Raw genomic sequence first — 12,803 nt, 5'->3', positions numbered from 1 at the left:
CACCTGGGATTTTTAAATATCTGCAAATCGATGGCATCTTTTCTTTATCTTTATTTTTTCCCCCCCTTCCCCATCTTGTTTTGGATTGTGAATGGCTGGTGTATATTCACATCTTAATGAGCTTTGGTCATTGTGGCACCTACTTCAATGGAATTACTGTGTCTTTTTGGGCCGATTGGAGGACTGTTGTTTCACATGACTTCTAAATTCCTGACAATGCATAGGAGCACTTTTATTTTTCCCTGCTTTTTCTCTTGCAAGGACAAAACGACTGCTGGCTGGTATCTGGGATACTGCCTTGGAATGCTGTTTCTTGGATGCATCCATAGCTCTAAGCAGACATGGCACCCACAAGTGCTTGGAAAGGAGCAGGATCCAAGCAATTCCTAGAGGAAAACAAAGCTGTGGCTACTTTCTGCTGAGTAGGGAGTATAAATCAATCTTTCTTGGGTTCTTGGAGGGGTTTTTTTTTTAAAGATATTCTATCAAAGGAGTGCTGGAGTCTTGCTACTGTATGTGTTCATTGTGCAGAACTTGTAAAGTTATTTCCTTCAGTTATTTCCTTATTTCCCAGCAGTGATTTCCCAGCTGCAGTCGGCTCCTGGGCATTTCAGTCACATCCCTGCTGACAGGTGTGGCTGTTCCCTCTGAATGTGCACTTGCTTGCAGGTTGGAGGAGTTACTCCCACAGAAACAGGACAATTGCTGCAATTCTGTCAGCTTTTCCCTTTTGAAGGGGCTGTTTATCCCATTCCAGCAGAGACACTGGGAAATCCTGGCTCCCACTGGGACGTGGCTCTTCACTCTGTTCCTTTCTTCCTTTCTGACCAGAACCTTTCTCTTTATTTGTTCAAGCAGAGACCTGGAGATGTCTGATTCCCCCAGGAACATTTCTGAGCACAGGCAGGGCTGGCTGTGGGCAGGGAGCTGTGAGGGTGTCTGAGAACAGATCAGAAATGGTACAAAAAGAAATCCTTACCCCTGGCACCAAGTGAGACCCACCCTGCTGAGGAGCTCTGCCTGAAGCAGCTGCTGTTGAATATCCCCAAGATTTAATTTCTGGGTATTTTCTGCTCTCAGGCTCTGGAAAGTAAATTCAGGAACCTTCGGTGATATTTAAGAAGCTTTTTTAAGGTATGGTGAGCACAGCCACCCTCTGCCTCAGTGGCTCATTTAATGGGACACGAGCTGCAGCCACTCAGTGGCATTTGATCATGGGGCCATCCCTTGGTTAAATCCTCTTCTCTGAGATCCCTGCTGCTGGCAGGATTTAGGACAGGTGCTTTAAAATCAGTCTTGACTGTAAATAAGCATTTCACTGGTGAGAAGCTTCTTTTTGGTCTGTTCCATGCTTTTTGGGTAAATATCCAAGATGGATGTGAAAAGAGAACATCTTTCTCTCTGTACACACACAGTTCATTTATCACCCTGAAAACTGACTCTCCTAACTGTCCGTTTCATTCTGGTCTTTCACTTCTTCTCCTTTTCCCACCTCTGTGCAAACACCTCCCTCTGTCAGAGATTCCAGGTGTTTGTGTTGATGGGAGACTCAATTTCTCCTTCCACAGGGAGCCAGGCATTTGGGAAGCTGTGTCACTCAGCCCATTTCTGGGCTTCTAAATTGATTTTCTTTACAAAAACCTCCCCCAAAAAAGCTGCCCAGGGTTTCTGAAAGCAGAGCTTTCATTACCATCCATGGATGGCTCCTCAAAAAAAGTGGCCCTGCCTAAAGTCCTGTACAACAGGACCTTTCTTTTCCTTCCCTCCTCCTCCTCCCAGCTGCACAAGATGCAAACTTGACTTGGTAAATTATTCTGAAAGATTGACACTTCAAGCAACGAAGCAAATCAGGGTAAAATAATGGTGGAATTCTGCTCTGTCTCCAGGAGACAGCGTTGAGGAGTCTGTGACTTTACTGACAATCACTAGTGGTTCTACTTTGAAATTAATTGAAACTTTTCTGGCCTCTTATAAATTATGATTTCTCTGGCCCTGTTTAAGGCAGAACTCAGAGGGCTGGAGGAAAAAAAAGTCTCCTTTTAGTATTTCCAAAAGGGATTAAAGCTGGGGGCTGAGCTTTCACCCGTGTTTAATTTCCTCGTGTCTTTTCCAAGAGTTGCAGTTTACACACCTGCTGGGGGTTTTGTTTTGTCTCGTGGTTTTGCTGTTGGCAGAAACTGTTCTGTGTCTTGCTGGTCTTTGCTGCTATGTTGAAAAATGGCTGTGTTCTAAACGTGTGTGCTCATGGGTCACTCTGGAGCGAGGCTGGGGATCCATAACACGTGGGAAAGCGTTTGCTGAGGAAATCAGGCTGGAGGAGCTTCACCCACTGCAGCTAAAGGATGCTCTGGGTGTTGTTCCAGCTGGATCCTGCTGTTTCCAGAGAGAGTAGGAGGGAGCAGTGCCCCTCTTGAACAGTGCAATATTGAACAGCAACCCAAAAAACCTGCATTTCCCCACCGTGGAGAGGCTGGGCTGAGGCAGTGCAAGGTTGGGCCTGAATCTTGGCCAGATCTCCATTTCCACAAGGGAACAGAGGCAGGAGATTTCCCAGATCCCATCCTTTCAGTGCATGTGCATGTGTCTTTCCAACCAGGGGGCCCCCTGTGCCGCTTTCTCCTGTTGGGCACAGCATTCCCTGCAGGAACACGTGCCACTGGTGCCAGTGGAGCTGCTCACGGAGGCATTTGTGCCAGGTGGAAGGAAACTTGGGGGCTGGAGTGCTGCAGGCCCACCTGTTTCTCTCCTACCAGGGCCTGAAATTTAGTTTTGGTTTAATGGCCCTGGAGTGCTGTGGCTCCAGGGAGAGGTTTGCTGTGCAGGGCATGGAAATGCCCTCACAACAGGAGCCTGAAGTAATTTGGCGTTTTTATTCTGTGCTCTGCAGCTGAGCTCAATGCTCACACATCCCTGCCTCAGATCCAGCAGCGGGGATGTCTGGAGGATCATGGAAAAGGGTGAGGAAACACTTTGGGATGACATCTCCCACCCACAGGAGGCAGGATCTGCAGGGGTAGCGTCTCCACCCAGTATTTTAACTCTGAGGAGTAAATTCTTTTAGCAAATAGTCTTAAAAGCATGCTGGTGTCTTTTACCTCCTGTTAATGGATCTGCTTTTCCAAGGAAACAGTCCCCTGGACACTTTATCCAAAGGTTTTATTGGATGGCAAGCAATGATGCACAGACGTTGACTTTGGCTATGATTTTTGTTCTCTCCAAAATGGGCAGTCCCCTCCTGAGACTTGACAGCTCATGGGTTGATGTAATTGTTTTGGGGTTTTTTTGTTTGTTTGTTTGTTTTGCATTTAACTGGATTGTAATAAGATTGACTTAAAATTATTAATTCTAATCAGTGATTAGAAATACATGTAAAGAATTTTATGTACAGTAGAGGAACAAAGTTACATGATTTTAAATAATGAAAAACCCAGACTATCACCTATCCTAGAATTGGTTCTACTCAAAGAGTGACCTCTTATTAGCATGGACTGCACTGTTCCTGTTAAATGTCTATTGCATAATTGAATTCTTTTTTGTAGATATTGTATTAAAACCCAAGTGTCTGTATAGTTAATATATAGCTGCTTATGTGTAAATGCTATTTTAAACACTAAAAAGCTTTTAATTTTATGTGATAACCACAGCGTACGTGTTCAGTTCTTTGCAGTATTGCATTATCCTTTAATCAAGGTGGAGGAAATACTGGTTAAATCTTATTTTTCCCCTGCCACTGAAGTTTGTTGGTGATTATTCAGGTACAGGGGGGTTCTGTGAGAGCTCTAATATCCAGGGTTTTCCTGCTGCAGCCCCAGGAGATGAATGTGCTGGGAAAACCCCTCAGTTTGTTTAGCAGTTGCACATAAATATTCCCTATTTTTGGACTCTCCAGCAGAAACAAGGATCACTGGGACACGCTCTGGTGAGCCTTGTGTTTGTCAGGGCACCCAGGCTCCCTGTGGGGTCTGAGGGGCTCAGCTGGACTCAAGATTTAAAGGTCTTTTCCAGCCTAAATAATTCTAATTTTCCAGCCTAAAGAAAAAGAAAAAGCAGAGCTTGGTGAAGCAGATTCCCTGATCCCAGCTGATAAAAATCAAACAGCAAAGGGAGATTCAAGCATTGTTTAAATGCCATAAATCCCAGCATTTCCCATTTAGGTGGATATTAAATTATCAGAATTCAGGTGAATATTATCATAATTTTGGACAACCTTTTCCTGCAGGGCCTGGTGGAGTTAAATCAGGGTTTTTTTCCCTTCCCCGTTTCTGGAATGATGATCAAAAAGTTGTTTAATGCTTCTCTGCTCTGAAACCACAGCCCTGGAGCAAGGAATACTGAGAGTCAGGTGCACCAACATGGTTGTGAAGATTTCCTGCAGGCCCCAGGAACAAGGACTCCAGGCTCCAGGTCAGAGTTTTGGTTTTTTTAATCACACTGAGGAATAATTTTGCATGCAGGTGATCACAAAAATCTGGCACAAGTAACTCTGCAGCGTGCCAAGAGGTTCTTTATTTTTTTTTTAAGAATGAAAATACTCATTGGTTGAAATGAATTTGCAAATTCTTCAGTTGAGCTGGACTGATTAAATTCCAGTAACACACAGTGGAGAGATGGGAAATTTTTAATTTAGGGAATAAAAGAGCAGAAATGGAAAAACTTTTAAGGAACAAAAGAGCAGAATAGTTACTTGTGAACATGAGTGGGGAAAAGAAAAGATCTTGGTGATATGAGTGGATATTTACTTGGTACTGTTTGGCAGCAGTGTGAAGCTTTTGGTGACCTTTGCCTGGTTTTTTTTGGGATGGAGGAACCTCCTGCTGTGCCTTTGGAGAGTGGGATTTGCACACTGCTCATTTCCATGTGTCCTTCCCTGATTTCCATGGAACACAAATGGAGTGAACAGGGATTTGAATGGGTAATGCCCCCTTTATCTCACACACACAACTGCTGTGACCTGTCAGAATGTTCTTTTTACTTCTCTTTTATTGGATAGATTTGATAATTCTTACAAGGCTTGGGAAAGGATTCCTGGATGTATCTCTGGAGCTGTTACCTGGTTAATAAGAAAGGGAAATTATCAGGAGTGTTTACAGCGAAATGGTGTGGGTGATGCTTCTGGCTGACATTGCCAGACTCAAGAGATTGATGTAAAATACAATTTCTGGAGGTTGTTTCATTAACTGAGCCTATTTTTGGCTCCTTTTGGGGGCTGAAAGGTGTTTCCAGAGAGGATGGAGGCTGCTCTTCTGGACTCCAGCTGCTGAGCAGAGCCCTGTGCTTTCACAGCTCAGTTCATGTGGTGATTGTGCCTGGGGCCAGAGGGTGCTCAGAAACAGGATTATCTCCTCAAAAACAGCTTCTGCTGAGGAGCAGGTGACAGAGGATGTGGTTTATTGTCTGTTCACCGAGTCCTCCTTTGGCTCCTCGTCAGTGAGGTTCTGGAAATAATCCCCTGTGTTCAGATCAGGCCTAAACACCATGATGTAGCACTTGGGGATGAAGTAGCTCACCAAGATCCCCAGAGTGGTGGCCAGGATGGTGCAAATCTGAGTGACAGCCCTGAGGACCGTCCTCAGCGTGGCAAAAATCACGATGAAGAAGATCCAGATGATGAAATAGATGAGGGTGGCAAAGGTGATGCCCCTGGCCACGTTGTACCTCTGGCTGGGGGTTTGCACCATGAAGGTGCACAGGAAGCAGGCGAAGGCCAGGCAGCTGTTGTAGCCATGCAGGAGGGCAAAGGCAGCCCAGGACTTGGTGCCACACACCAGCAGCACCTCGCTGGGCAGGGACTGGTAGTCAGCCACCAGGAAATCGGGGCCCAGCCGGAGGTGGCAGAGGCAGAGCAAGCCCTCGGTGAGGAGGGACGCGGCCACCAGCAGCCAGGCCCTGCTGTGGGTCACCCAGCGCAGGAGCCTGGGGGCACAGCGGGGGAACTCTGTCACCAGGGCGATCTCCAGGGCCTTGGGGACGAAGGTGGAGAAGCAGCCATTGAGGCACAGGGCGTAGGAGAGCTGCTGCGCCGTGCACAGCCCGTCACTGGGCTTGCCCACGTACAGGCAGCAGCTGAGGCTCAGCAGCACCAGCGAGAGCAGGGCAAAGAGGCTCCTGCCACCCCCAGACACCTGCACCAGCGGGGTGTGCCTGTGCTTCAGGAAGAGCAGCGCTGTCCCACAGCTCAGGGCCGTGCTGAGGGCCATCAGGGTCACCAAGGCCACGGCCAGGAGCTCTTCCCAGAACAGGAACCTCTCGCTGCGGTCGTGGCACCGCGTGCTGCGGGCAGGGGCCCACTGGTGCTGCGGGCACGGGGAGCAGCTGGTGCTGTCTGCAAAGAGAGCCTGGTGACCACCCTGCAGCCCCTGGGGACTTGCCACCCCTGGCAGGCCCCGGGGGTGGAGCACAGACGGGGATTAGGTGGTCGTTTGGGTGGTGTTTTGCCTGTTTCCCTCCCTCCAAGGCGTGTTGGATCTCCAAACCCTGGGATAGTTCACCCTCTCCTTTTCCACCCTCCTCCCTGAAGGATCCTTGTATTTCCTGCCACTGTTTCCCTTCCCCAGCAATCCCAGAATTTTATCCTATGCCTCTCTTCTACCTATGCCCCCAGAATTCCATCATACCCCCCTCTCCTACCTCTGGAGATGTTGTCCTCATTCTCTCCCTCTGAGCCCAACGGGCAGGTCCCCAGTGAAGATCAGAACAGGGAGGGGAACACCTGGCAGTGCTCATGGAGCACAGCTCCCAGCTCATCATTACCTCAACCAGTAGATAGAATAATCCAGTTAAAGCCCTTAAATTCCCCAGACCTCACCTGTGCTGCTCCAGAAGGTGTTTTTTGGACAGTCTGTGCAGTCATAGCAGCAAAGGTTGAATCCTTTTATTCGTCTGAATTGTCCTGGCTGGCAGCGCCTGAAGCACTCGGATGTGGGCTCCTGGCAAAGGCAGGAATGAGCATCAGCCAGGCACCTTCAGGAGAATTGTAATCTCCAACAAATCAGAATGAATTGTGCCATGTTTACCTTCTGATCTGCAGTGTGGAACTGGATCTGGGACTTTCGGACGTACAGGGACTGGTCATAGTCCCCCACAGGCAGGTAGGTCAGGGTGCCATTCCTCCAGGCCCAGAAGATGAGTTTGTATCCAGTGTTTGTGCTGTGGGATTGGTCAAACCTGAAGCTCTGGCCGTTTACCTCGAACGGAAGGGTGTTCATGAAGTGCAGCAGCTGGGGAGGAAATGAAATGAAAATTGATTTGGGTACAGTCGTTCTTGTTTGGAGGATAATTCTGCAAGCTGGAATCAGTTGTCCCTTAGGAGGGCTGAGATTGGGACAATCTGGCTGTGATGTGACAAAAACCAGCTGTTTGCCCCTCAGATCTTTCCTCACCTGCCAGGACCTGATGGATGTTCTGGGACAGGCTTTGGGGGTGCAGCCCAGGGCTCTGTGCAGGGCGTGGGCCACGCCGTACACGGCCACGTGCACCGGCTGCACCGTGGTCACCCTGAGCATGGGGCTGATGTCCCCAAGGGTGACGTGGCCGCACTGCCGGCAGTGCGTGTCCAGCACCTCGGCGTTCATGAGGCGACTGAGCTCCCTGGACTCCCTGCAGAACTCCTCCTGCTCAACAGAGCCGAAGAGCTCAGCCACGTACTCCTGGAAGCCAGGGACTGTCTCTGTTCTCATGACAAAGCCCAACACTGTCCCGATGCTCTGGATGCTCGGGATGGAGGCAGCAATGTCAGACAGCATCCAGGCTTCCGTGCCAATCCAGACCTTCTTGCCCAGCCCCATCCTGATGCTGTGCTCCAGCAGGGCCTGGGCTGGCAGGCTGAAGGCAAACAGCACAATGACGTTGACTTTGGTGCTGTTAATTGATTTAATTGTGTCTTCCAGCTGCTTTTTGGCGTTGGGCTCGGCCAGGTCTGTGGGGATGAGCCCCTCGAAGGCGATGCAGACGTTGTCGTTGCCAACCATGCTCAGGAAGAGAGCCTGGGCCCTTCGGCCGTACTCATCATCGCTGCCAATGGTGGCAATCCAGTTCCAGCCAAACTGGTTGAGGAGCAGCACCACGGCTTCCACCAGGTTCTTGTCGCTGGGAACGGTGCGGTAGAAGGACGGGTACAGCTCCGTGTTGCTGAGGGTGTCGCTGCTGGCCCCATAGCTGACCTGTGTGTGTGGAACAGAGAGGAAGTGAGGAAAAGAGGGAAGTGGCCACAGTCCAGGTCACTCACCCGGTTTTTTTTTCTTTAGTTTTAGTGCATTGAATTTGCAAAAATGGATGGGATGGTGGTAAAAACTCATCCCAAGGGGTGGGCCCGTCGTAGCTGCATTCACCAAGACAGCCATGAATTGTCTCCTTTATGTCCCTTTTCACTAATGAAGTGATAATTAACGACTGTGTAACGATACACCCAAGACTCTGATATTTACACCCAAGACTCTGATATTTCTTAGCCCCGGGGGTAAACCTCCCTGATCATTAGAGCTCTCTGTTGTGGTAACTGAGTGTTTAATCACAGATGGATTGTCACGGGGATCCTCCAGGAGCTCTGTTATTCCCATTTTACATGGATCAGAGTCGTCTGAGCTCTGTTCTCTCAGGGAAATTAAACACTCGAGTGTGTCCAGGAGGGCAGTTCGATGACCCACCCAAACCACTCCGGAAACCTGTGGCAGAGGAGAGACTGCAATCTGTGCTTTAACCACCAAGAGGGAGAATTCCTGCTTCTCCAGAGAGCTTCTTTACCTGTGGGATCAAGAAGGAGCTGAAGAGCTTGGCTGTCACCAGGCAGAGATCTGACTTGTGGGGCCCGATGACGGCGGTGACACGGGGCTGGTACTCGGTGTAGTTGCAGAGAACCCCGATCCCTGTGGTGCCATTCCGGGTCAGGAACAGCAGGCTGGGCTGCAGGGCCACCAGGGCCTCGAAGCATGTGTCATACATGTCATATCCCAGCGTTATTCCCGGGAGCAGGGAGCTGGAATTGTTGATCTGATCGATGGCAAACCTCATCCCCAGAGCCCAGATCAGCCCGTCCGTGAACAACCTGAGGGAAGAGGAGGTGGGAATTGTGTGGCCTGGCAGTGCTGTCACAAAGGAATCAGCTCATCTCACCTTCTTGGACATCTTGGCATCCTTGTGGCCGAGCAGGACATTCCTGGCACTGTCAGCAGAGCATCCCTGGACCCACTTGTGAGTTTTCTACTCTTGAGTGTGAGCACCTTTCCAATTAATCCTTTCTGCCAGCAAATAAATCCTTGGAGCTTCCCAGGAGAGGGAACAGAGGTAGAGACCAGTTTAGCTGTGAGAGTCAAGACTTTGTGTCCTTCACCCATGAACCAGCGATTCCCAGAGTGCTAATTCAAGGAGAGAGGTGGGATTTTTCCTGGGATTTTCCTCCTCTGTATATGTCAGCACACTGAGCACATTCCCTGCCCCAGGGGCTGTGAAGATGGAAGGATTTTGGACCCTGCTTTGCTGCTGCCAGAGCAGGAGGAGGGACACCAGCCTGGCCTTTCACTTTCCTCACAAAGAGCTGCAGGTAGGTGCTGATGTGGTGGTGGGAACCAGCCGGGTGTAACTGAGGAGGAAATGCTGCTCACACCCTGGCAGAGCTGCAAACCACCCGATTTTGTCTCCTGCTTTGCCCTGTGCCTGGTGCTGAGCATCCTTTTACCCCCTAAAAGGCAACAGCACCATCCCAAACTGGGATCTCCCCGTGGGGAGCAGGGTGTGGAACCAAAAATAACAATTTCAAGCTCTGAGGAAACCACTGCTGCTAAAAGCTTTCATCAAAATGGGGTTGAAGTTTGACAGCATCAAGAAAACACAAAAACATTTCCATTTTGGGACCACTTGATGTCCCAGTGCTCCACCCCTCAAAGCTCTTCTCTGTCCCATCCCACCACCACCAGAACCACTTCATTTTCCATTTCTGCCCATCCCTGCTGACCCCAGCACGGCTCTCACCTCTCACACAGCGGCAGGGTGGGCTGGGAGCGAGCTGTCAGGTTCACTGTGTCCTTCCCAAAGGGGAAAAGCCCCCCCAGGATAAAATCCCCCGGCCTGTGGAACTGAGCTGACAGGCACGAGGGGCTCAGGGAGGCAGCACAGCCAAAGCTCAGGCACAGCCAAAGCTCTGGCACCAGCATTTTGGGGGAAAAGGAATCTGGGAGAGGGAAGAAGAGCAGGGAATCTGGGCTCAGCACTTCCTGGGAAGCCTCTTTAAATAGAGCTCGGAGGGATTAAAGGAATGGCAGGGAATTTGTTTAGCAAAATGGATTCGATTTAATTTAGTGGGTGCACTCTGAGTGCACTTGCGTGCAAACCACTGCCCTCATCCTGACTGCCTTTACCAGAGTGATTTACACATTCCTTGTGACAGCTGTGGAAATTTGGGTTCCTCTGGCAGAGGTGATAAAACTCAGGTGCCCCACTCTGATTTTTTTTGTCAGTCATTTTTATGTATATATTTTTTTTTAATTTGAGGTCACCTCATCACAGAAATAACCAAATCTTCCTCAGGGCATGGCACAAATTTGCCTGCAGAGGCCATTCCTAGGTCACAAGGTTGGGGAGCTGTCACTCAGCTATACTGATATTTTTTTAGGAAGTTGTTACTGGCTGATCTAAGTTTTTTTCCTCACACTGAGCTGGGATATTAATTTCAGTTTAAACCCGAATTCACAGCATGGTCATTTAGGTTCCATCGCTGTATTTTTTCTGTCCAGGGTTGGATTTTAGGACAGCTCTGAATGAAAAGTTCAATTTCCTGCATTTTCTACTGTATCAGAAAACATCTTCTGCTGCCAAAGTGATGCTCCAAGGCTGGAATATTTTCCTTGCAGGAAGAGAAGCAGATGCAGAGAGCTAAATACAGGAATACTTCAGGGAAGCACCAGTTGCAGCTGTGTTTTCCAGGTATGTTCATACTGGCATTTTTTAAAGGATACTTTCCCTTTCTTGGACTATATAAGTGTCAGCTTTAACTGTAAAACTTCTTAAAATAAGTTCTAAACACAATCCTGAATTTTGGGCAAGTTCATCTTCAATATTAATATTTATCTCCTACGAGGAGTAGTTGAGAATGAATGTGACAAGGGAGAAAAAGTATTTTTCTTGTTGCCATACCACCACTTCAAGAGATCTAAATCCATTTTTTCCCTTGACCCACATTATTTAATTTAATTTAAGGCATTTCATTCACTGCCCAGGTGAAATACCAGCTGATCTCCAGGGAAATAAAACAGATTTTTCCAGGAAAGAAAGTGTGAGTAGGTCACACTGTAAATCATGTCCCTTCCACCACCACACCCCCCGAGTGTGATCCCACAGAGGACACTCCTCAGAAACACATTATTTGCATCATTTAATGTCGAGTTAGTCCAGGCTCCATGAGGTAATAGTGATTTCCTGAATTTTTCAGTGTTACATCAGGCCAAAAAGAGCCAATCACCCTGTGGGACAACCCCGACTGTTCCTGTCATCCTGGACTAACCCTGGGGTGCTTTTCCAGCTTTCCAAAAGCTCAGGAAATCCCATTTGACATCCTCTGGCTCTTCCAGTGATTTGCAGTAGAAGCCAGAAACATCACAAAGGAGTGATTTACAGTACAAGTGTGGCTTTTCCCCCAGAGAGGCAGAGAAATCGTTTTTTTTGTAGGCATTTGACACATTCATAAATAAAATCAACGCATAAGAACACAACTCAGAGGCATGGCTGGCAAACAGCTCCAGGCTGCAGCCTGGGCTGGATAAAGGGGATTGTGCAGCACAGATTAAAATCTGCTGCACATCCCAAGTGCAAAAAGCATGGATTCAACAGGCAGGGATGTGACACACAGAGAAGGTGCTGCTGGATGGATCCCTGCTCCAGGCCCAGCTTTCTCTTTAAGGTAGCAACATCCACCCCCACCTCCTTCAGTTCCTGGGGTCCCAGAATGAGCAGCAGTGATGGGGTGCCTGTGACAGGGAAAGGAGCTGCCTTTCCCACGTGCATTGCTCAGGATTATATTCTCCAGCAAAGCCCCCAGGTGGATTTTTGTATAAACCAAAGTGGCCAGGTGAGCTCACATGGGATAGAAACGTGTTCAGACACCACAGCTCAACTCTGGGCTGTCACACGAGGCCAGAATTATTGCTGTAAATGCACACAGGCTGCTGAAGTTTAGCTTAAAAAGGAAAACACCCCCCTCCCAGCCTTGCTGGGAACAACAACAACCAAAAAAATCCCTTAGCAGCTCATCCTAATGTGGATTTTTTTTTTTTTCCTAACTGTAGAGTTCTACACACAAACTGACAGATGTAAAAAAAGAACTGGTCCACATTTTTCCCTTATAAAGTGAGGCATCCTGAATAGTTTGGCCAACTCCTCAACTCCAGGCTGGAAAGAAAAAGTGGAAATAACCAGCGTCAGAGGCTTGTGCTTCTGTGAAAATGTGATTTTCACCCTGGGCTCATCCCGGTCCCGCTGGAACGTGGCTCGGTGGCCTCCCCCTCGCTGTCAGGGCAGGTCGAGCAGCTTGTGCTGTGCGAAGAGCTCCTGGGTGATGCTGTAAACATCGCCGATGTAGGGGATGGCCTCTCCCAGCATAGCCACGGCCTCCTCTCGCGGGCCCACGTTCATGATCTCCAGGAAGGCGTCGCGGGAGGGCAGCGCGCAGAACGCCACGGTGGCGGCCTTGCGGACCACCCAGGGGTGGTAAGCGGCCAGCGAGGCGTGGTAGGCGTCGGTGCAGACCACGGAGGTGCGGGAATCGCCGGAGCGCAGCCCCTCCAGGAAGAGCTGGAGCCAGCGCAGGGCGCGGTGCA

At 49.1% G+C, this 12,803-nt stretch overlaps 2 protein-coding genes across 2 annotated transcripts in view; both read right to left on the bottom strand.

The window, feature by feature from the left end:
- Window positions 1-4,795: 4,795 nt before the first annotated feature.
- On the bottom strand, window positions 4,796-11,045 carry TAS1R3 (taste 1 receptor member 3). The gene is made up of 6 exons (XM_008641229.2): window positions 9,964-11,045; window positions 8,740-9,040; window positions 7,380-8,159; window positions 7,014-7,217; window positions 6,806-6,926; window positions 4,796-6,322 (listed from the first exon to the last, which is right to left on the bottom strand). The coding sequence occupies exons 1-6, from the start codon at window positions 10,143-10,145 to the stop codon at window positions 5,388-5,390; spliced, it is 2,523 nt and encodes an 840-aa protein (XP_008639451.1). The 5' UTR covers window positions 10,146-11,045; the 3' UTR covers window positions 4,796-5,387.
- A 304-nt stretch (window positions 11,046-11,349) lies between these two features.
- CPTP (ceramide-1-phosphate transfer protein) overlaps window positions 11,350-12,803 on the bottom strand; it is a gene marked incomplete at its 5' end in the record, with an annotated part of 1,614 nt that continues 160 nt past the window's right edge. The window contains one exon of the mRNA XM_017743975.1: window positions 11,350-12,795. Coding sequence (XP_017599464.1) covers window positions 12,496-12,795 — 300 coding nt within the window. The remainder of the gene's footprint in view (window positions 12,796-12,803) is intronic.

Source organism: Corvus brachyrhynchos, unplaced genomic scaffold (genome assembly GCF_000691975.1).
Source record: "Corvus brachyrhynchos isolate BGI_N302 unplaced genomic scaffold, ASM69197v1 scaffold68, whole genome shotgun sequence".
NCBI classification, from domain to species: Eukaryota; Metazoa; Chordata; class Aves; order Passeriformes; family Corvidae; genus Corvus; species Corvus brachyrhynchos.
The sequence above is the reverse complement of the archived record's forward strand: the minus strand, read 5'-3'. Positions and strand labels throughout refer to the sequence as shown.